We start from the raw sequence: 24,817 nt of genomic DNA, 5'->3' as shown, positions 1-24,817 counted from the left end.
TTGAGTCAGTGTCATGGTTTTGTCAGGGACAGAGTTCATTTTCTTAGTAGCTGGTACAACCCTGTGTTTCAGATTCAGTGTGAGAATAATGTTGGTAACACAGTGATGTTTTGGTTGTTGCTAAGTAGTGCTCACCCTAAGTCAAGGATTTCTCAGTGTCACATGCTGTGCCACTGAAAAGCTGCACAAGAAGCCAGGGGAGAGAACGGCCAGGAGGAATGACCTGAACAGGCCAAAGAGCTACTCCATACCATGGAGCACCATATTCAGTATATTAACTGGGGAGTGTTGGCTGGGAGTGGGGTTGACTGCAGCTCAGGGACAGGCTGGGCATCAGCCAGTGCGTGGTGAGCAGTTGTGTTGTGCATCACTTGTGTTTCTTGGGTTTTATCACCCTCTCTCCCTCTCCTTTCTATTATAAATAGAATTAGCATTGTCATTATATTTTATTTTGTTTCAATTGTTAAACTGTCCTTATCTCAGCCCACGAGCACTATTTTCTTTTCTTTCCTCACTCCTCTCCCCATCCCACAGGTGAAGAGTGTGTGTGTGGGAAGGGGAGAGGGTGTGTGTGAAGCGAGCGAGCAGGTGCGTGGTGCTTAGCTGCCAGCTGGGGTTAAATCACAACAGCCACCTTGCCAGCACACACAGTTGCCCACCCTAAGCATCTCACAAATTTTTTCCTTTTTTAGAAATTCACCTTATGCTGCACGTGGATACAAAGGAAAAAGAATTTTAACAACTCCTCTCCATCAGACTCTTGTGGTGTAAATGCAAGTACAGCTGTAACTGCCTACAACTCTTCCACATAGACAGCCTTCCACCTGCAAAATGGGAGCAGTTGGGAGGGGAATGGCAATAGTCAGATCATTCACAGCAAAATCCAGCTGGCAGCTGGGCACATTATCCAGCTGACAGGCCCAGGACTCGCATAGAGACAACACCACAGCAGTACCCACACACATGGGCTTTCCAGAGTCACATAACAAAAGAGGGTGGGATCAGAAAGCATTTGGTAAAAGTGAATGTTTAGGGACCCAAATGTCAGAACTGATGTGTGTGCTGGAACTATGTCAAGCTCCACAGGCCTGCATCCTCGAGAGAGAGGAATAACTGCTGGTCATACTACCCATGGATTACACAAGTGTCAGAACTGAGGATCCTCTCTTCTCGAGACAGCAGAGCATAGCACACATTTGTAAGTGAGAGATGGTATAAGGTCACTGTAAAAAACATTCACCCCAATCAAACATCATTTGCTTTTACTAATTTCACTGTAGTACAGTCCTTGTAACTATAACTATCCAAAGCTCTAAGCAAAGATTTGTGCAGGTACATGCCAATGAGCAGCTCAGCAGTCCCAGCTCTTCAGCACTCTCCTGCATACGTAACTTTTCTCAAGACTTTTCTGCCTTCAAAGTCAGTATGACAGTCGCTATGTGTAAAGCAGTTCTAACACACAGAATCCGGCCTTAAGTAATACTTTGTTAGCCCAAAAGCATTTTCTATTTAATAAAGACTAGAAAAAAGTGTTTCTTTTTCAATTAAACAAAAATACTTTAAATAAAATTGGCTCTCTGATCTCAAATAGGGAACTGGATTACTTAAACTTACTAGGATTTTCACTTGCATTTCCTTGCCTTCTAATACTGACAAATTTCAGCTGTTTTCTTCTAGCAACAAATTGATTCTTCTGTGGCTAAAATAATTGTAAAAATAGGATTGCTAATCTTTCAACTCCTTTCAGCTGATTAATATCAAGTTGTAGAGACAGTGAGTTCAGCTTGTACTTGTGTAATAATATCTATTAACTTCTGCCCCCAATCTCTATATGAAGATACTCCAGCAGAGAAGAAACATGAAATAAGCACAAGGTGCAAAACAATTCTGGTGTTGAAAAATGAAAAGAAGAAAAAATTAAGGAAGAACTTAATCTGTGTCATTCATGCCAGATGGCTGCTTATTTAAGTAATCAAGTTAAGCAAGATGTATTTAGGACTATCTTGTTTAATTTGATTATTTAACTGAATAAACTGCCTGCAAGGCAGTGGGGTTTTGCACATATAATCAGGTCACATTCTACTCTGGTTCATATTTTGATTTTGATATGGTTAGTTCATAATTTCTCTATGTAGCCAAACTGTTTTGCTTGCATGAGGAATGTTTTAGATCAGATGAGAATTACTCCGAGGCACCAACTGATATTATGTTAATGCCTAGCAGATTAATGCTCCAGCAAATTTGCATATAATGAACACAGATCACAACCCTTTGCTGAAGTGCACATCCCAATGTGCCTCCCCCAGATAATGGGCCCTTTTCCTAACAACAGGGAACTGGGAAGGGAGGAGAAGCAGGTTCTTTAATTCCTCTTTTATGCATTCAACAAAACTACCACCATAACTGCAGAGGTGTCGAGTAGCTGCTGCTACAGGAGTGATTATGAAAATGACATTATGCAACTCCAGTGACTGAACTAACACCACCCTCGGACTCTACATTTGCTCAGTCTACAGCGGATATTTCCAACCCATATAGTCTTCAACAAAGACAAGTGCTTATATGGTCAATAAACAATGATGTTCTGCCCTTTTTCCTGGCAAACTTTGTGAGTAGTTATTATCTGGGGTTGTCCTAAAATTTTCCACTGAAACTGTTTTTATGGAAAACTTCAAGTTAAAACTGAATAGCTTTTCTTTTTTTTTTCCTGAAAGGATGTGTCCTGTCTGTGGAATATTGTCCCCCTTCTGCCCCAGTGAATTGTGTCCCAAACAAAGCACATTTCCATGGGGATATGCTATTCTGAATATTCAGAGAAACTCAGAGTGGAGATCCTTTGAGCTGAGTGGGTTGACTCACCACAGGGTGGTCAAACACTGGAACAGGTTTCCTAGGGAGGTGGTTCATGCCCCAAGCCCCCCAGTGATCAAGAGGCATTTGGGCAATGCCCCTAAAAACATTCTTTAACTTTTGGTCGGCCCTGAAAGAGGTCTGATAGTTGGACTGGATGATTGCTGTATGTCCCTTTCAACTCAAATTATTCTATTTCTATTATTTCTATTTCTATTTTATTCTTTTCATGGCTCAGCTTAACTACTGAGGCACAATTTACTGAAGTTAGTAATTGGTGTACCTAATGAAATTTAGTTCAGCCAGAAAACCCAGCCTGCAGAGGGCAATGAAGGTATGAAGAGCCTTAGGGAACTTCCATATCAAATCACTTGGCTCTACACTTTGACAAAATATGTTCATGACTAAAAGATCAGTAGCTTTATCCACTGTACAAAAATATACTGACTGCCAACCAAAAGCTAACAATATAATTTCATTGACTACATTCAAATTTGGAAATTCTATATGCTTTTTCTGTTTCTCCTGCAGTCGGTTTGTGAACATAGGAATGTGGAAAACTAGGTTCACATACCTAGCCTGGAGCAATGAGAAACCACTAATTTTGACATGAAGCTGATTGAGCGAAAACTTGAACCTGTCTTTTGCTCTTCTTGAGCAAAGCCTTTGGCTCCAATAAAATGCCACATTATATACTATATTTAATTTTATCAGAAATACACCAAAGGATCTATGATCAAAACAATTAAAACAAAATAAAATACAGTGGGACAGCCTCTACATATTTATTCAGACACTTCTTACCTTTTCTTGATATAAATCGCTTTGCTTGGCTCATTAATGGTTTTTTTTTTTACATAATTAGAAGAAACTGTTTACCTTTTAGGGCATCAGTTAATTATACTTCAAGCTCACAAATTACAGTTGTTTTTCATTATCCACATATGGAACTGTAAAAGCAAAGCAAATGCTACTGTTATAACACAGCATTCCTCTCCAAAGTTTACAAAAGCAGGGTGAGCTAATGGAAAAAGAACCACTAAATAAAGCACCAACTGGCCCGGTTTCTAGGCTTGCTTTTAACTTTTTCCCTTTTTTGGCCATTTCAGAAAAGATACTGTGATTTCTCCCACTTTATTTTTAACCAGACATGAAATAGCTAACAAGATCTCTTATCTTTTTCAGAGACATGTTGAAACACATTGGTTCAGATTAATGAGATTTGCATCTTAAGAAAATTATTTCAGCTCTGTTGCTCTGTTTCCTTGTAAATAAGCAGACAAACAGGAAACTTCAGTTTCTCTAAGTATGCTCATGCCCTTACTTGTTAGGGCCAGACGCTAAATTTATACTACACTGAACACAGGGAAACATTGTATCACTGCAGATAATTAAATTCAGATTTTTTAAAGATAGTTGTGGTCAATAATACTTACAGAACTTATTAGCATGTTTTGCAGAATGATTTTCCTTCTACAAATTTAAACAGAATAAATGTAGGTAAGCCTTTACAGCAGGGATAAATGCTCAGTCCTTCTAACATCATCTGCATTTGATGGTTACTTGGTCTTAGCTGAATATGGGAATAATTTGTTTGATTTCTGAGTACAATTACGTGTTCTGATGCAGAGCTAATTTCTGAATTCCTTATAAAAACAATTACCTCCCGCTGTTCTTTAAAGAAAAAATTATGAGTCATTTCTGTGGCTCCATCATCCATGTTTAATTTATGTAAATAACTTGTGGTCTGATACCATGCAAGCATCACTGGCATATGAATCCAAATAAATATATAAACTGATTGGAATGCAGAGTTGTCTCAGCACAACTGAAGTGCTTTAAAATTATTAACAAGTCTTCAATGTTCTATTCAAATACAGATTATTTTCTCTTATACTGAAGTGGACTGAGCTTTTAGGACTGTAATTGCTTCAAAGAAAATGCATACATACGGGTCTCCACCCTTCAATTAGAATGTAAAAGGGCAGCATCGTAGAATCACTCAGGTCCTGCTGATTCCTGAACTGATTCACTGATAAAAAAGGGGTTTTTTTCACCCAAGTTGAGGTCATCGCCCAAAATTCTTAGTATATCATTGGAGCAGATGATTCCCCTGAGGTCCCTTCCAACCCAAATTATTCTCCAATTCTGCTCTTCTATCACAAAGTACTAAATTGTCTTTGACAGCCCTTTCTCCTGAAGCCAAAAACTTGTTCTTATAATCCTACATTATGTGGAGGGGAGGCAGAGGGGAAAGAGGAGAGAGAGTACCAAGTTAAACATGAAGTAATGCACTGTGGGATCTGGAACCACAACTGTACAAACTCTGGGATCAGACAATTTAGGCAGGATGCTGAAAGCTGACACAGTTGGGAGAGGTTTGCTGTAGATGCTGTCTGAGAGCACACCTGATACAAAGACAAAAGACACAACACTGTAGGAAAATGTAAAACACAAAACTCTGGATGATGAATTTTCCTATGGATCTCATGGAAAAATCCAGTCTGAATTCTGGTTGGAACAGAAGGAGATGCAAGGGCAGATATGGATTATTGGTCTGTGTGCTTTGTTGCTGAAGGATGTAATCTTTTTTTTCCCCAAGAGCATTGTAGGGCTTTTTATATGATGTTGACATCTTGAACCAGGTACAGCAGTGTATACAAGGAAAGTTGAACTTAAAGTACATATCCAATTTTGCTGAGATCACATTGCAGAGCCAGTTATCCTGGCACTGGACCTCATCCTTATGGGAATAAAATACAGTAGATTTCAGAGGTACTGTGTAATTAATTCTGAAGGACGCTTTGTCCCTAGTCTCAGGCACATAAACTGCACCTCCACAAAAGAGCAAAATTAAGGAAAACCCATCAAAAAAGAGTAAGATATATAGCAGCATGCTGGTTTATAATTCACTTTGAAGAAAATTAGGCACTGTGAAGTACTAAAGTTACCGCTGCGATTTCAGGAACAAAAAACATGTTACCAATAATCAGGAAGTATGAAATACTATAAATCATTATTTTCTGACAACCCAGGGATCAGAATTTATGTTTTTTCTTGTTCAAGATGCAACAGAAAAAGCAGGCAGTTGGGCAGCAGGCAGGAACACTCAGTCTTTTGAAGGACTTTTATTTTATTAAGGTTGTCAGTGAAACCCTGAGATAACAGGAGAGACCTAGTGAAGTGCTCTGGGCAGGATTTCTTTATGGTTCACTCAGACAATAGCAATGCCTAACCTGAGAGCACAGCTGCATTCTGATAGCTGTGGTCCAGGTGTATAATTAGGGAAAGACACTGCAAGGAAAAAGAGAGAGAGATTCTAAGTGAGCAAAAAGATGAGAGGAGAAGCATGGGGATGAACAGACTTGTCCAAGGTCACAGGGCACATCAGCACTGCAGACAAAACTCACATCTCCTGACTCCCAATCCAAGAATCACCCAGACAACAGAAGCATGAGACAAAAGATGTAGCTGAACTTTAGGCTGTGTGAATCCGGGGCTCTCTGGGCTGCTCTAACTCTCTCTCTCTGCTGCTCCATCATTAAAAGCAAGCTATGATCACTGACTTGTAACAAACAAATAACCTTGCTTCCGTGTCTGCAGCCATCACCCTCACAACTTACTTCACAATTCTCCTCCCCAAGCTTCCACTCAGCCTGGATTGTTTGATGCCTGCTGCTTTTGTGAAGCTTTTGAAATTAATGCGTTAAAGCCTGTAAGAGCAGCTCAGAAGAAAAAAAAAAAAAAAAGAAGACAGTTTTACATTTTTAAAAAGATGCTCTTATTCTCCTCACAGCTGAGTTTTCGTAGCAGCTTGTGAGCAGAATAGTAAGTGGGAGTTTTTGTTGTGTTTTTCCAGGCCAGTCTGTCTGGGCTGTGGAGATCCATACTTTTTCTTATTTGTTTTTCATTGCAGTTAGGCCTTTCAAAGTCACCTCCTCAGCAGAGGCTGCCCCTGTGTGGACCAAAGAGAGGGGGTACACAGTGCTCAACTGAGCACAGATCATGGCACTTTCCCATCTTTGGGGACAGAGAAAGCCCTGTATCTCTCCAGCTCCCTCTTCCTCTTCTCTTGTCCTTAGCAAGTCTAGAGTCTATACACCTGCCTGTACACCACACCAGGGCAAATGCTTCTGTCTGTGATCTACACAGACTTTCTCCAGATGTGCTAGCTGTCCCTTAGAAAAGAATTAATTCTACACCAACAAAAGTGCTCATACCAACTGATTCCAAACAGAGCCCTCCCAGAAAAGTCAAAATGATCTCATGCACCAAAAGGCATTATCCAATCCTCTGGGGAGCAAAACCAACTCTTGGTTGTACAGTTGGAAACCCACCACTAGCCTGAGTTAACACCAAGTGGATTAGGAATTTCAAGTCTTCATCACATTGATAACGACACCACAAATCAGATTAAATACCTCCTGTGAGCAAATGAGCACAGACATAACTGACACTTGAATTTTTGAGGCTTGTCTTGTCAGTTCCCAGCCTTCTTACCTTCTACAGCAGACCTACAGTACCAAATACCAAATTATAGATCCAAATCACCCCAGCACATTCCATACACCTCTCAATTGCTATCAAAATGCTCTGGCTTCTTCTGTCATCTCAAAATCCCTCTCAGCCTTACACATCACCCATGCAGCCCCCAAGCAGCTGGCAAGGCAACAGAAGACATGGACTGTAGCTGATCATGGCATCATAGAATTATGGAGTGGTTTGGGTTGGAAGGGACCTTAAAGATCATTTAGTTCCAGCCCCTTCTGCCAAAGGTAGGGATACTACCCACCAAATTGTGTTGCTCAGGGCCCCATACAACCTGGTCTTGAACACTTCCAGGGATGGGGCATCCACAACTTCCCTGGGCAACCTATGCCAGTGCCTCACTACCCTCTTAAGTAAAGAAATTCTTCCTAACATCTATTCTAAATCTCTTCTTTTAGTTTAAAACCATCCCCTATGTCCTGTGTCTATCTGCCAGTGTAAAAAGTAAATTTCCTCTTTTTTACAAGCCCCCTTTAAGTACTAAAAGGCCACAATCAGGTCTGATAACACCTGTGTGCTACCTAGGCAGCCCACACACATATACAGCCTGGTCAGCTGGATGAACACTTCTGCCAGAACTTGACACCAATTTGAAGGTCTCTCCATGGATTTCACAAAACTTGACAGAAATACATATAGTTTGTTTGCCAAACTGGGCTGAAATGTCCAAGCAATTGAAACTGCCAAGGGAACTTGCAGAGAGACAGATGGATAGGGAGACAGGATGATCACATAAGCTTTTTTTTCCCCCTTGAGGAAAACACATAAAAAAGAAAAAAGAAACCTACCCAGATGCATTGTTTTACTTATGAATTGTTATCAGACTTAATTAAATTTTGTTCTCAGTTTTTTACTTTGTATCAGGATAAAATAAAAAAAATTAGTGATTTTATTAATTTTGATAAAAAAATAATTGGAAGAAGATGATCTGTACAATAGTGTGAAAAATCATACTGAACCTTGTACAATTTATTTTTCTTCAATAATTTTCAGAAAGACTTAAACTTTCCTTATTTTGCATTCCAAGACTTTAACTGAGAACCTAACACTGCGCTACACTGAATGCATTTTCTAGTTTCTGCTTCTTCACTAAATTGGGAGAAAAAAACACAAAAAACCCAGCACTGTACATTATAGACTAAAATATCTTGAAGGGAGATGATGAAGACTGTTGTTAAAGGCATTTGACTTTGATCATCTTTAGAGGGCGATAAAAAAGAAAAGATTACCTTGGGAAAAAATACATATCAAATCAGGCAGATTGTAAGGCTTCTGAAAAAACACCACTCTTGGCAAGCTACACTGGAGAGAGGAAAAAAAAAGGCAGCTCCTCTGTCCGTAATGTGTATTTTTTTTAACATTTACAAATTATTTTTGACTTAGCCACGCAGGGAGCCTACTTTCAACCCTCAATTTGAAAATCATGGAGGCTTTATAAAGTCTTCCACCTGCATCTCTTTTTTGCATCACAGTTCTTTATCCTCTAAAGGATGAAAACCCTGGCATATAAAAACTTTGTTAAGCTGTCACTATCAATAGAGTAAAAAAAAATAATGGTTGACAAAGAAGAAACAAATTGCATCTTCGAATAAGTTTCCTTCATGCTCTTGTTAAAAGCTATAACCTCTGATGTTAACTAAATTTAACCCTTTCTGACCCTTGCGGTGGCCCTTAACCTTTTCTTTATTCTGCTTCCTGTGGCTGCTGAAGAAAACTGGCCCAGTCATTGGAAAAGCGCTCTCTGTTGTACACAAAGCCCCAGCCTGGCTGCTAGTCTGTCAGGAGGGATAGAATAGACGGGGAGGTCAGCACCTGTGCTGAGAAGCAGGTGACAGGGAACTGCTTGGACCATTCTAGGGCAAGTTGTAATAGTTTCTACCCTTTAAATATCGCACTGTAGTTTCGGGTATTCAAGGCAGCGAAGTTCACATTTTCTTTGTGAATGCAGACTTTAAACAAATTAATCTATTGCTGTTCAACTGACTGTAAAATTAGTAGATTTACTGTTGCAAAAAAAAAAAAAAGAAAAAAAGAAAAAAAAAAAAAAGAAGAGAGCTTTCACTTCCACTTTAATAAGGTCACGGATGTGTCCTAGGCTGCCAACAAAAGCAGCTTTTAAAATCTTCGCAGCTGAACCCAACAACTTGCAAAGGCTGTAGAACAATGTCTTCAATGTACAGTGAAAACTCCTCTCCCTACAGTCAAGATGTAAAACTAGACAGTTAAAAAACTTTCTATACTGTGAACTTTTAACTCTAATTGCATCTCACCCCAGGGACCCACAGGCTTGCTCTATGATTAACATTTTAACAAATTCAGTCAGCCTTGCTTTTCAGGGAGAAAAATTGGTTCTTTGCCTGGATTCAGTAATTCAGCCCAAGCAATTTAATGGCCGAGCATGCATCTTCAAAAGATCTGTTTTAATTCCCACAACAGGGGTAGATTTCAGAAATCAAACAAAACTTTATCTGCTTCAACTATATTTGTATATTCTGTGCAGGATATCAGTTAGCAGTAATCACTTACCACTCACTACAACAAAATTTTGGGGTTTGCTTTAATTTTTTGCTGTCTCTTGATAGAATAAAAATAGAGAAGTTTGTGTAGGACGCAACTTTCAAAAGCTGTGGATGGAAAAGGAGTAAATGAGCTACTGCAGATCCAGAAATCTGGACCTACTACACACCCAGAATTCCTGTGTCCTTTAAATACATGTTTACTCTGACGTGTTCTCTGCCATATGGCAATGCTCAGCTCAGCACAAGGGAGTTTTTCATCGGAGTTATTTGCGAAAGTCTTTCATAAACACTAACGGGAAAAGGAACACTAAGAAGTGTAAAGGGGAGGCTACGGCCCCTCTCTGAACCAGGGGTCTGCAGGAACACACAGCCACAATTATAACCAGCAGGAAGGTGGAGGGGGGCCATGCCAGCTGTCAGCAGGACTGGGGAGTGGGGAGGAGTAAGAGACTCTCTCCAAATCTTCCCCAAAGCTGCCCTGCTGAAATGCCCTGTGAAGGAGGGAATTACACAGAAAAAGCAGGAAATCAGAGGTGCACAGAGTAAGCAGCCCTCCAGATGCTCAGTACTTTTGTAAGTACAAGTGTGCAGGAGACTAATCACAGATTTAGTAATAAGAGTGAAAAACTGCTGTCCCACCCACTGCTACTCCTCCATGTCCAAAGGTCCCAGGCATTGCATAAACCCAAAAATATCAGTAATAAACTCCTGATGATCTCATTTGGCACTTGAAATTTTTTTTACCAGATCTTTGTATGCGCAGCTCCAGTTTAGGAAGCAGCAAGACATTCACCATGGGCCAAGGAAAGACCAGTCCTCCACCGAGAGCCAGCAGGTAAAAGCTCCTTGCAGGTGCAGGGCACCCCAGCAGCTTGCTTCCTGCTCCCACAAAATGAGTGATGAAGTCTGAATGACAGTAAAGCATAGCCTCGGGCCTCCAGGTGAACACACTGGCATCCAGCTAAGGGCATCCTCACCCTCTGCTGGGCATTAGAAACTGCTCACTGTACCCATAATGAACAGCTTTGGGGGAGATTTTAAGTGAGGACTATGCTGGTGCTGGTTTGATGGCTAAGCTAGATGATCTTGAAGGTCTCTTCCTACTTGGATGATTCTGTGATTCTTTGATTTTGAAATTAACCCCAAAACACAGAAGGATTGGAACCAGTTTCCAACATCCTCAGGGAATACTGAAACCATCCTCCTGAGATCAGTTGTTAATGTGGAAGAAGTTTCTCAGTAGCATCTTGAGCCTTACAATAATTACTAATGTTAATAACATCCACACTAGCAAATCCCTGCACTGCTCATGTACGAGGACCAGAAATCTCTCCATTCACCCATCCTTTCCCCTTCTCATATATTTGCATTTAAAATGAGCTGGGGAATGAAATGTCTACAGTTTGGCACAAGGTCTAGCAGAATAGGCCTTAATGTGGCACAAAAAATAACAAAGTGAAAACAACAACTTTTGAAGTAAATGTCAAATTTTAAAAAAGAGGGGGAAAAAAGGCAGATGAAGATTAAGGATTTAAAAAGCAAATAAATGACTGAGTGTACTGTCGGGGGTGGGCAGAAGATGATGTGCATCAGGCAAAGTAGAAGGAAGAAAGTTATTATTAACTGCACTTATTACGATAGTGTCTTTCAAATAATTAAGACGGCAGTCTCACTGTGGCAGGCACATATAAAAACAGGGCCCCAGGACAATTACAGTGTAAACAGACATGAGACAAAGAACAAGGAGAAAGAGTATAATGAACTCCCAGAAAGATCATGTTAATTGAGGACGAACTCCATTAGAAGGCTGCACTATTTCTTGGCACACTATATTTAATTAGAAAGGCATGAAGTAAAACAAGCATCAGGTTTAAACTCAACAGAATTAAACAATGGGAAGAGAGAAGGAATGAGAGGTGTATGCTCTGAAGTACCTTGCTTCCATGCAAGTAGATTTTATCACTAGTGAAGAGGATTATTAGCTTTATTGCTGCTACTAACACTGCTGAAAATTACCTGTCTTGTGGGGAGGGTTCTCGGAGTGGCAATAGTCGCTAACTGCAAGGGGGCTGCTGACACGCTCTCTTCTAATGCTTATTGCAGAGCTGACGATGAAAAAAATCTCTTCAGGCCTCAGCTCTGCCAAAATTTCCCTTCATGCTTATTCAAATTCCACACTTGGTTTCCAGACCATGAAAGGAGCAGTAAAAATCTTTTTTTATTTTGCCTTTTCTTATTGTGGAATATTTCACTCTCCACAACTGGATACTGTAGAATTTCAATAATTTATGTTTCAATAGCATCAAACTGAGATCCAGTTTTCTTAAGCATTCTACTGATGTGATGGTAATCCCTGCTCCCAAAGAGCTTACAACTCTAAAGGCATAAAGCCGGAGTGAAATTTTTAAAAAAGCACAAAAGAGCAGGATGGAAAAATTCAGCTCTATTTGCATATAATAGAAGCTACAGTTGTCATTCAGGGTCTTAACACAGCTCACCATCTACTTGGCTAATTCTGTTACTGGCATTTTTCCAAAGTCATTACTGCCAGCGAGGACTTTTAATGAGGATAAGGTGATATGAATGAACTTCATATTGTGAACTGATTTAGTGAAGTTTTCTGGGTTTGCACACAATTACCCATGATGTCTTCTGTGAAGATGGAGAGCACGAAGCAATGACAGACCTTTTTCTATATGTATGTACCACAATGACAAAATAAAAACAGCAAGCACATGAAACTAAACCATTCTAAGACCATAGTTAAGAACAGAAAGCTTTCAACCCAAAACCATAAAGGTCGGGTTTTCATTGCATTTCTTCCTCCTGGACAGAAGAGGGGGAGACGAAAGAAAGGTCACTTAGCTGTGGCCTAAAGCATATGAGATAAAAAGTTCTGATTATTTTTAGGCAGGAAGGACAGCTGCTTCCTATAGCTTCATTTTGTACTAAATTCTAAAGCACACGTCCAGTCTGGGTGCTGCTTCAGCTCCTGCCCAGATGGCTATACAGCACCCCTCGACAGACACGAACCCCTGGGCTCCGGAGAGAGGTCCTGAACAAACTCCAGTGCTGTTCAGTGCTGATGCTCAGCGTGTTCCTTACAGCTGGGGACTCGACTCTTGCACATGAATTTCAGCTTCTCTTTCAAAGGTTTCTGTCTCCAAATTGGACAGAGGAGCTCGCAAACCCGAGGCAGAGCCTCTCCTACCAAAGAAGGTAACAAATCCAACCACCCGAGACGCCTTCGGTCTGACTCACGCCGCTGCAGAGCCGCACACGCTGCTGACCCCTGCAGCCTCGGCTGTGCCGTGCGCTGCCCGCACCCCGCACACGGAGCCCGGCCCGCAGCCTTGATGGGGACAGGGACACGGGTACGGCTGTGTTACACAGCCCGGCGCTGGGCTGCATCACCCTCCGGGGTCACCAGCACGGGAAGGATACGGACCTGCTGGAGCGAGTCCAGAGGAGAGACACAAGGATGCTCTGAGGGCTGGAGCGTCTCTCCTATGGAGAAGGCTGCTCCGTCTGGAGAAGGCTGCGGGGAACGCTCACAGCAGCCTTCCCGTGCCTAAAGGGGGCCTGTAAGAAACATGGGAACGGACTTTCTGGCAGGGCCTGTAGTGACAGCACAGTTACGGTTTTAAACTAAAAGAGGATAGCTCTAGACTAGAGGTAAGGAAGAAGTTTTTGCAGGGAAGGTGACGAAACATTGTCACAGGTGGCTCAGAGGGATGGTGGATGCCTCATACCAGGAAACATTAAAGGTCAGGACACACAGGGCTGTGAGCAACCTGATGGAGTAGAAGACGTTCCTGCTCTCCTGCTTATTGCAGAGGGATTCGAGCTTTAAAAATCCTTTCCAACCCAAACCCAAATTCTATGATTCTATGCCTCAACACACACACAAAGCGCTCAGCACCCACACAATCCCCGCTGGCAGCACCAAACGGCCCCGCAGGGATGGCCCCAGGGCACAGCGCGGACCCTGTCCCAGCTGCGGCCCTCACACCCACGGCAGCGCAGCAAGGGCGCAGCGGGAACCCACAGAGCCACGCAGGGGAACAGCAGCTCCCAACAACCGCGCGCACGGAACCGGGAACGCCACGTGTGTCGGAAACGCAGGAGCACACAGGGATCGGGCACAGGGATCGGACACAGGGACACACGGACCCCGCTCGCACGGCCGCTCCCACCACGCGCGCTCACGCGGGCGCGCACCGACAGAGGCGCGCTCCGACAGAGGCGCGCTCGCGCCCACGGGCACGCGCGGGCGCGCGGGGCGGGGGCAAGAGGCGGAGGCGCGCGAGGAGGAAGAGGAAGAGGAGGAGCAGGAGGAAAAGGAAAGGGGAGAGGCGGGGCGTTCCGTAACTTCCCGGTGGCTTGGGCCGATGCCTCGGCTCCTTCGGCGGGCCGGGGCCGGCGGTTCCGCTCGGTTCGGCCCGGCCCGGCCCGGCCGGCAGGTAAGAGAGGGGTCACAGGAGCCATGGGCACGCGCAGTGACCTCTGCGACACGCAGAGCCGGGAAGGTGGACACGACTGGGCACGGTCGCACACCCACGTACAGCCCTTCTTCCCTGTTTACAGGAGGGACAGCCACGGGAAGCAGGCCGCCTGCCACGGGATGCCGCCCCCCTCCCGTTGCGGCCGGCCGGCATGGGAAGCGCTGGTGCTCCCGCGGGAAGCGCGGCGGCTCCTGCGGCTCCCGGTGTGCCCGGGGCTGCCCGCTCCTTAGAGCTCCCACCCAGCGAAGTCAGGCGGCCTTGCCAACACAAGGATAAGCGAAACGCACAAGGCGAAACACACGTGTCTTTGCCGTGTTAGGCAAAGAAAAGCCCTTCCATAAGAAAAGAGTTGTTTTCTTTCAGACAGCTAAGGCTAGATTTATTAGATTTAAATAGCGTCAGAGAATGAAGGAAGATACCAACAACACCGTGTGTCTAGCAGAGCAAGGTCATAATTTCCTTAAAACAAGCTGCTGTTCCATTGCTGAGATACTGGTACTTAATTAAATCTCAAAGTCAAGCCAGGCTCCTCTAAATGGAAGATGAATTTAATTATATCATTCAGTATGGAGCAGTGATGCCCAGATTGCGGACCAAGTCTGCAGTGCATGATCCAGAGCAGCTTTATGAAATCATTTAAAAAAATAAGGACATCATGGCTTTTTTTGTGGCTGCACTGATGATGCAGAAAGATACTTGGATGTTGGCAGTGGGTGTTCAGTCATAGGGCTGTTGTCACAGCCAGACAAAAAGCTGTTTTTACAGGGGTCCGGACTGGGCAGAGGCAGAGCCCAGGGCGGGAAGGGAAGGTAGCTCTACCAGCTAGTTTTAGGCTGTTGAGGAAATCATGTTACTTCTCTTCTGTGCCCTGTGGCTGGCTTGAGTTCTGGATCTAGGTAGCACACAGCTGTTTTCAGACTGCCCTCTTCATGAACTCCTCTGACTTCTTCTTCAAGCAGTTTGCATGGATATTGTCCCTATTGCTGAGATATGATATCCATCCCAGGTTCCAGACTGTCCCCTTTTCAGACTAAGTTTATTCACAGGCGAGTCATTTTACTTGTTCCTGTGCCAACACTGCTTAGAATTATAAATAGCTTTTTATCTTTGCTGATGGTTTACACCTTTTCCATGTGTCTGTATGCACATGGATGCATGTTTACACCGTGTCATGTATGTGTGTATATATATATGTGTATGCATGCATGTATTTATGGAGCAGAGTCACATTCCCTCCTGGGCCAAGGAGGTCTCACTCTTGCCAACTCCTGTGGTATGACACGTTTGGTTTCCTGCATCATCCTTGGCTTTTCCCATAGTTGCTCCCTTTTAAACATAAAATAGGAACTCTGCAGAGAGTACTCACAGTTTGCTTTTTATTTCCAAAGTTTTTTGCAGCTTTTAGAAAACGACGATTTCTGAAGGTCTGAACAAAATGCAGATAATGGGGAGCTGCAGCAAAATTGCCAGGGGGATTTCATGACCTGGGGAAGAATGGGAAAAAAATCCAATGGAAGAAATGTCTCAAAGATGAGTTTCAGTAGTCTTCAAGCATGGGTATATTTGGAAGCATGTTTGAAAGTTTATAGCTTTGTGAGTTCCAAGTCAGGATAGATGCCTGTAACTATTTAGATTAAAATTTGAAAGTGAGAAGAAAGGAACTAGAAGTACTGGATTCTTTAAAGGAGATCAGGCTCAGATTTTAAGGTGCAGAAGGCAACATCAACTCATACATTTTGCTCATTTGTAAGATTTTCTCTCTGGGTTAAATCCCTTTGTTACTGTAAAATGACTGTTGATTGATGATTCCATATAGTAGCACCATGTATCATTTTAAAAGAGTAGTTACAAGCACTAGGGTTTACTGAACTGGAATCAAGTCTTTCTAATATAACTTGAAGAATCTGACTGATGGGGTAACTTGTTTTTTCTTCTTCCTCAGAATGACTGCCTTGTGCACAATGAAATATTTATGTCAAGCAACCGGAAATGAGAGCAGATATGCAAAAAGGTTCTTTGGTACTCTTCTGCCACAGACAGCACATAAGTGGCTCTTTTCTCCATTCTGGATAGTGGTACCTGACCCTAGGAAGTCAGCTGTGTTTGGTCTTACTCAACCATATTGTACAGACGAAAAATCTCACACACAACCAAAAAGTAAAGCAGCATTTGGAAGCGTTGGGCGAAGAATTCCTTATCGTATTTTGCACGTAATCAACCAGGATGGGGAGAGCTTAGGAAACATGCACCGAGCAGAGGCACTCAGACTTATGGATCAGCATGGCCTGAAGCTGGTTCTGCTTCGTGAGAACGTAGAACCTCCAGTTTACAGACTAATGACTGGGCAGCAGATTCATGAAGAACAGCTTAAACGTGCAGAGAAGAAAAAAGCAAGTCCAAAGCCAGGTATGTGCACTGTAAACACTACAACACTGAGGACTTTGAAAAATGCTGCATTAAAAGTGGTTTCAACAGATGAAATCCTCTTACTTGTATTTGTGTAAATCCAAAGCAATGTCACTGCCGTCCACGCTATTAAGGATTTGCAGTGGTGAAAATAAAATTTTGGATTAGTCCAGTCTTCCACAGAGAAGCCTTCTATTGCCCTCTCAGGATTTGCTATTTTGGCATCTGCTGACTTGTTAAAAAAATATCTTTATGTGAGTGAATTTAACTAGGCTCTGGTTCCATGAGACTCACTGAATTTCTGTTATTTTACTAAGGCATAGAATGACAGGCAGTTTTTACAAACTAAGGACCAGGTACACCAATATGATGATATAGTTTGTCACCAGTAGTCATGAAACACTCTCATCCTCATTTGCTGCTAAGACAAAGTCTGGAGCCCTTTCTTGTACAGAGTAAGAGAACTTTTTCAGTATTTAACACTTTTCAGTTTGTTGTTTTTTTTTTTTTAATTTAAGACCACCTGCTCCAGCAGTTTAACAAACTGAGTTTGGCAAAGAGGTTTTAGAAAAGACATGTGACCTTGTATCCTCTCATATCCTCAGGCTAACAAAGATAGCTATGCTTTGGGTAGAGTTCTGATTTTAGAGGAGAACATTATTATGGTAGTGAGTTGCTCTGTTCAAGAAACCACAAAAATATTATTCAGATGGTGACTGCTTTAGAGAAACTTGAAGGAGGAAGAGACTGTAGATTGTTCAAATGTATTACAAGGCATTGTCGTACTTCCAGTTGAATATTGCACTCACCATTCAATAAAATGGGCTTCAGATGAAGAGCTGTCTTAACGTCAGCGCTCTTACCTTCAGCTGTCCTATGTGCAGAACACAGGAATTTGCACACTAAGTCTTTAATTCCAGATCCAATGCTTACCTGTTTGTTAGACCTACATTGTGAATCATATGAACAAGACTGTAATTAAAAATACCTTAAGCCTTCTGACCCTGAAGAGATTTTTTCCTGTGTGCCTCAAACATGCACTCAGTCTCCCATTTGCAGCAGTGAGTGTGAGAGCATCAAGTTGCCACCCTCTCAGGTGAGGGTGGTGCATGCTGAGACAATGAGATCAGGATGCTCTGAGAAAGCAGCATGGGAGGAGGGAGTCAAGCAGACAAAGCACCATAAGCTGATAAAAGAGCAACTAGTACAGGTTTGCCAAATGTTAAGCCAACAGACTTTCAGTTCTGTTTTAAACAGGAGTGGTGCAGAAGGAGTTATCCTTTTCTTCAGCTATTGCCAAGAACGACTTAGAGACCAAGACTAAACAGATAGCACAGTGGATTGAAAAGAGACACCATGTTAAAGTTACCATCCGGCAAGCCAAAGGCAGCAGTACAGACATGGTAAGTGCACTCCTGGAAGTGGGACCAGTCAATGTTGTTAAACAGCTGCAACTGTATTGACCTTCCTTATTAGGTACTGCCACAGTTTTTAGTATCTCATGCACTACTTGCATGGAGACCTAGGTCCCATGCAAGTAGTGGTTGCCTGCCTTAAGCTGCTCCTCTTCAAACACTGGTGAAGAATAGTCCCAGAGAGACAGTTCAAATGCCAGGCTTCCTTAAGAATCCACCTGTAGTACTGGCTTGGACAGCAGAGTCTAAGCAGCTCCTACTCCTATGCAGCACCACCCTATTAAAGGGGCCAGTGAAATTTTCTGATCTGTGGCTTTAGCCACCTCACCCACTCTGAAAACTTTAACAGTGCAGTTTAAAAAAAAAAAGAAGGTCTGTATTTTAGCTGGATTATTTCACCAACAGTTCTTCTGGAGCTGCATTTATGCAACTTTGGCTAAAGTTAGTTGTCCATTCCTACACGAAGTACTATTGGAATGGTGTTCCAAGACTAGCAAAGTAAACATCGCTAAAAATGTTAAGCAGGTGATGGCAACTTCCCAGTATAACTGCAGGGCCTTGAGACTTCACTGTCATTCACAAAAATGGTTTTTTTATAAATACTCTGTGTAAGACTTCTTTTTTCTCCTTTTAATGTCTGTAGTGAATTAGGTGTTCTTGACAATTGTCTCAACTAAACTGCTGGGGAAAATTTGAGATAGCATTTCATCCAAAAAAACCAAAACTTTTTATAGGAAGCCAAATTCATGGGGAAGGAGTAACAGGAAGAACTGATGAAGGGAGGGAACAGAACATTTTGTGACATAGTCCTGATTTACATTGTCCTTGAAGGCTTAATAATGAGGTTAGGAATTCAGTGTGTTACATGAATGCACTGTTACTCAGTTCAGTACTACCAGGTCCTGCTAACCTTAGAATACTACTGCTTAAGAAGAAAGCCTCATATAATAATATATCTGAATCTAGAGGAAGAGGAGAGTGGAGAGGAGTCAGATGCAGACTCTAATGAACAGTCTTGAAGAGCAAAACACTGTGAGTCAGCAGTGCAGACTAAATGTTAGGAAATGCCTGAATCCCCTCTAGTGACTTGCCTAAACCTGCTTGTGAGTAAAGAACAGTTAGGAAAGGACAAGCTGAAGTGCTCAAACTAGGACTAGCAACTAGCTTGGTTCAGCTAATAGCTAAACTAAGGAGATCATGTTATTACAGAGCAGCTTGAAATATTTTTTGCCTGTATCTGTGCATTCATTTAGTTCCATTTTTCTCCTCCTTTTTAGTTCATGCTTTTTGATCAAATTTTGGAAACTGTGTCCGAGAAAGCAACTTATCTTTCCAAACCAAAAGTTGCTAGAGAAGGAGTGAGTACCTGTGTTTTCAGGCACATGTCTGACAAAGAGTTGAAAGAACACCAGAAGATGGAAATCAAGAAAAACAATACAGTAAAGAAAGATGAAAATGAAGATCTGAAGTCAAATGAGTTACATCAATGACTTTCTGAAGCGGTGTAAACAATATATATTTATTTAAAAAATAAAATTTAAAAAAAATTAACTTTATCTAAAGTTATTGTGCATTGGTCATTCCACAAAGACCACTGTCTTGGTTAACCTTTGCTACAGTCTCAATTTCAGCAGCTGATATTCCATTTTCCACAAGCTTATCTGCTGTCTTGCTTTCCATCACAACTTCATCCTTTCCTGGCTGTGTTTTAGGAGGAATGTAGCCACTGAGACGAGAGGCTAAGCTCCTCTTGGGACGAGAACGCTTTGCCTGGCAGAAACAGATCCAGAATTAGTAAACTTAATATATCTGTGGAGCAAAGACTACTGTTGTGGGGGGATGGAGGGGGGGGAAAGTAAATCAAAGTAGAGGCCAGGACTGCATTAGCTAATGGAGCTTCATAAATTAAGAATCTCACAAATTACCTACACATTTGACCTGTTTTCCTGCTTGAAGTCATTCTAAAACAGGGAAAGTTTACCCTCCTCTGCAGTAACAGGATAGGGGTGAGAAGACTTTTTCCAAGAGTGTAACTTACTTTCAAGTTCAGCTTTCTCTTCTCAGGATCATGTACAACTGCATGCCTTGCTAGGCTCTGCTACACTTACAAAGAGCAGGAGGGAAAAAAAAAGAATTAAGTTTATAATTTCAGATAATGGGATTCAGATCAAAATAGTTAAAAAACCATATACCTTCATTGCAAACACTTTTCCACAGCCTGGATAATCACAAGAGAATGGTTTTTTCTCCTCATGAAAAGAGAGGATATGGCTTTGAAGGTTAAATAAAGTTGTGTACGTTCTTCCACATCCCTCTCTGGGGCAGCGGCAGACTTCCCTCTCCACAGCATGTGTCTTTTGATGCTGCTTGAGGTAATCCTTCCGTTTAAAAGTTTTGTTACATTCACGGCAGACTATTGGCTCTAAGTGGGAGAAAGAAAGGCAGACTATAAATAAACAACTTCTTACAGCAGCTCAGAATCATACCCTGGTGGTCTATTAGAACAATGCTAGAATCAACACGAAATGCAAAGAACTTAAGAGACTTCAGGAGGATAATGCAGTATGAATTACCCAGGTCTGAAACCTACATAAAACAGTTTTCTGTTAACTGAATCACAAAGTCAAGTTAGTATACTGAGCAGCATTTTCATCAAAGGTCTAGCTGGAGTGACAGCCACTTTACCAATAAAGTTAGCAGACAAGTTTGGGACATGCTGACAAGCTGATGAAATGAGTACAGCAAGGACTCCAGATTAGCAGTTGGTTTCCTATTTGTATCATAAGTTGACTAATGCATTTGGAATTTACCTGCGTGACTGACTTTATTATGTTTCAGAAGCTCTGTCCAAGTTTTTCCGATATATGAGCAGTTTTCCTTCTTGCATGCATAGCCTGTTGGATGGAACAAATGTTTACAATGACAGAGGGTCTGGAAAACAGTCCAGTTTTACAAGGGGGAACTCCACTTCCTGCATTTGAAAACTAAAAGCCAGTTATTCCTTGTCTCTTCCCATACTGCATAGGAATGGGATAAGAGACAATAAACAATCAACACAAATTAGAACAAGAGAAAATCCTAGCAATTTTATGTAAGAAACCTTGTATCACTGACACCAGTTGTCCAGAGAGGCTGTGGAAGCCCTAGCCCTGGAACCATTCAACATCACTGGATGTGGTCCTCAACAACCTGGTCTAACTGTCCTGTCCCCCTGTTGAGCAGGAAGCTGGACCAGGTGACCAGTCCTTTCTGACCTAAATGATTTTGTGAAACTCTCTTTCCTGGCTTCAGTAAAGCTACTTCCTCCCAGCCATACACTTCTCTCAAATAGATGAAAATAACTAGTAATATATATTACTTCTATATAAATATTTGTCCTGCATATTAAAAAGAAATACTGCCTGTACAGTAGTATTCCAGAGTCTAAAGAGATTCTACCATTCTATCAGGCAGGAACCACAGAAAGTCAACACTATTTAAATCCCAGGACCAGAATGCTCAAAAACCTATGAACAAGTCCTTGTCTTAAGAAAAGAGAATTACAGTACAAATCACAGCACAAATCACAGCCTTCTGGGCACTCTTTCTTGTCTGATGGGTTTATTTGACTTGGTTTTTGGTTTTCCCTATCACTGGAAAGCTGGTTATCTGTCAGTAAAAATAACAGATAAGAGGGCAGCTGGATTAGCTCAAACACACATGGCCACATTATGATGATTTCACTTAAAAGCCTCTCACATAGGTTCATTAATAACTAAAAATACACACGGTTCTGCCAAGGCTCCATAGGAAATTTGTGGCAGAATTGGCAACTGAATCTAAGCTCTGGACATCTAGGCTAATGCCTTTACCACCAGCCCATCTCCAAAAATGGGTTCTTTGCAAGGAAGCACCTCAGGAGAAGAAATAACTGAAGGAATCCTGAGCTCTGCTCAGACTGCCACAGACACACATAACTAAACACTGCAATGCCCTGCAGTTATATCCCACTTTACTACTCAAAATGGGTGTCTTGTCTTGTCTGGATCACTAGGCCCAGACCATTTTCAGATTGTCATGCATCCATGCATACTCTGCACTGGAAGCAGTTCTTTTTCCTTTGCTGAAACATAACCTTAAAAAGAAAAAAACAGTTTTACCTTCATGTATCTTCTCATGCCGCTTTAGTCGACTTGGAGTAGAGAAACACTTTCCACATCCTTCTTTATTACATCTAGGTACAAAATAGCAGTAGTTTCATTTCTTTCACCCTATCTACTTATTTTTTGTTAAGTCAAGAACAATCAAAATTAACAAAATAATCCAAGTTTCCCTTTGCCTACAGATCTGTGTGTGTCCCCCCACCTTGTAAAAGTAAATTCTGTAATAGTTTTTCAATAGACTTGGATGACTTTTAGAGTTAGAACTATAGTACGATTTCCAAATATACAGCAAATTGAGCTTTCGCTGGAAAGTCAAGCCTTGTATCATCTCTACACAGCAGGCTCTTCAAACAATAGAACAGAAAGTGGAAGGTTTAAGCGGCTTGTGCAGAACCAGCAGAGCACTGACATTTTTGTCTGTCATCCAACCATAGTAGTGCATTTCACTGAAGTGGAATGAACACTCATGTTAAGTGTGATCCACCTGTAAGAAATACAAGACTGAACTTTGCTTTTAGCAGATCTATAGTCATGTATTACCCAAATGGAGCTGCAATGCAGAGTTTCCAAGATTAGTGTCCAAGTCTCTCCCCTTTTTCTAGGTACTACTCACTGCTCAATGTCAGCCAAGTCACTGCTTCTTACTGGGAAATAAAGGTAGCTGCATTTTTTATTACTGTGTAAGCTCTTATGCCTGCATTTCAAACTATGAATTAAAAACTGGGGGGTGGGGGAGTGTTGTGTTGTTTTTTTTATAAAACTGCTGGAATGCTGAAGTTACAGAGCACCAAGATTGTCTCTCAAAACAGATCACTGAGCAAAGGATTAGTACAAGAAATATACTTGCAGCCCTGACTACAAAATTATTTCTTTTTTTTTACTGCCACATCAAGGAAAAGGCTGAGAAAATGCACTTATTTTCATCTACAGTGTTTAAGTGTTAAAGTTCAGTATTAAAATTACCCACGTACTTGAAGGGAGGTTCATTGGTGTGGTGACACTGATGAACTTTAAGTTGTTGATGCTTCTTGAAAGACTTGTTACAGCCTTCAAAGTCACACTATTGAGGAAATTAAGTTATGATTAGAGGCCAAATGACAGTTCAGTTCATGTCTTTGCTGAAATCCCAGTTATAGTATTTGAACTTATACAAGTACCACATAATAACAAGTTGAAGTATTTCACCAGATACACAAGAAAGCTTGTTTAGCCTCCACTGTACAGTGCAAAGGTAATTACTCACCACATATTGCTTTTGCTGATTCTGATGCTTGCGCTCAATGTGCTTCTTCATGTTTGATTTTGTTCCAAATCTCTCATTGCACCCATCAGTTGTGCACCTGCAAACGAACTGCATTTTTATTACTGCTGTCAGTGACTTGTTCCCTAGGCAGATACAGAAATCATCGTACAAGAGCAACACACAGAAGAATTACTGAAACTCACAACTCAAATACAGAAGTTTGCTTTGAAGACACAAAAAGCCAGAGACAAAGTTAGCCTTTTAATAATTGGGGGAGATCCTTTAAACATTTGTTACAGATCACTGCCGGAACAGGGGGTTTGATCCCACCCTGTGTACACACTGTTATGGCAGTGCCCATGACACCAAAGGCGTGCATGCTCTCTACCACTGCCCTGTTTTAACTTCCTTTCCTTACGAAAAACCGCACTTCAGCTTAAGAAGCAAAACCTTGGGCCTTACTCGAACGGCTTTTCCCCGGTGTGCGTGAGGAGGTGTCGGGCGCGGTGGAAGTCCCTCGTGAACCCTTTGCCACAGCCTTCATAATCGCAAACGTAGGGCCTCTGAAAGAGAGGAGCTCTGGCAGGGGCAGACCCACCCCCTCGGGGGCTCGGCCGCCCCGGGGAGGCCATCCTAGCGTCAGCGGGATGCCCCGGCCGCACCCGGCCCGGCCACAACGCGCAACCCCGGGTGTGGTGACACTCCCGAGCAGGTGAAGCGGCCTGCCCGGTCCCCCAGTGCGGCGCCCACACCTCGGTCACACAGACCCCTCCTTCCCTCCCAGCCGGCGCGGCTCACCTCGCCCGTGTGCCGGCAGAGGTGGGCGGACAGCCGCCAGGCCTTGTTGAAGGTGGCGTCGCAGCCGGGGAAGGAGCAGATGTAGGAAGGAACGAGGAGCGCGCACCCTCCGCTCCCGTCCCCGCCACCGTCCCCCCGCGCGCCAGCCATGCCGCAGGGCACGTGACCGCACGGGGGGGCGGGGCGGTGGCGGCGCGTGCTCGGTGGGGCGGGCGCGCGCGGGGCCGAGGGCCGGGCCCGGTGCCTGAGGGGCTCTGGGGGCCGGGCCCGGTGCCTGAGGGGCTCTGGAGGAGCAGCGGGACCCGAGCGGCGCAGGCAGAGCTGTTCCGTCGGCTGCGTGCCGGGAGCCCCCGCACAGAGTCACAGGATGTCCTGAGGTGGAAGGGACTCG

At 42.7% G+C, this 24,817-nt stretch overlaps 2 protein-coding genes across 2 annotated transcripts; one reads left to right on the top strand and one right to left on the bottom strand.

Moving 5' to 3' along the window:
* The first annotated feature begins 14,249 nt into the window (after positions 1 to 14,249).
* Positions 14,250 to 19,799, top strand: MTIF3 (mitochondrial translational initiation factor 3). The gene is made up of 4 exons (XM_059838794.1): positions 14,250 to 14,380; positions 16,365 to 16,828; positions 18,086 to 18,231; positions 19,521 to 19,799. Exons 2-4 carry the CDS (start codon positions 16,366 to 16,368, stop codon positions 19,731 to 19,733), a joined length of 822 nt encoding a protein of 273 aa, XP_059694777.1. The 5' UTR covers positions 14,250 to 14,380; position 16,365; the 3' UTR covers positions 19,734 to 19,799.
* Positions 19,743 to 24,600, bottom strand: GTF3A (general transcription factor IIIA). Its single transcript, XM_059838793.1, has 9 exons — positions 24,427 to 24,600; positions 24,091 to 24,191; positions 23,629 to 23,725; positions 23,357 to 23,445; positions 22,383 to 22,456; positions 21,054 to 21,137; positions 20,436 to 20,665; positions 20,282 to 20,341; positions 19,743 to 20,013 (listed from the first exon to the last, which is right to left on the bottom strand). Exons 1-9 carry the CDS (start codon positions 24,574 to 24,576, stop codon positions 19,807 to 19,809), a joined length of 1,092 nt encoding a protein of 363 aa, XP_059694776.1. The 5' UTR covers positions 24,577 to 24,600; the 3' UTR covers positions 19,743 to 19,806.
* Positions 24,601 to 24,817: the final 217 nt, after the last annotated feature.

The sequence above is a fragment of the Haemorhous mexicanus genome, chromosome 2 (genome assembly GCF_027477595.1).
Source record: "Haemorhous mexicanus isolate bHaeMex1 chromosome 2, bHaeMex1.pri, whole genome shotgun sequence".
In the NCBI taxonomy this organism is placed as follows: domain Eukaryota; kingdom Metazoa; phylum Chordata; class Aves; order Passeriformes; family Fringillidae; genus Haemorhous; species Haemorhous mexicanus.
This window is presented reverse-complemented; position numbering and strand designations above follow the sequence as displayed.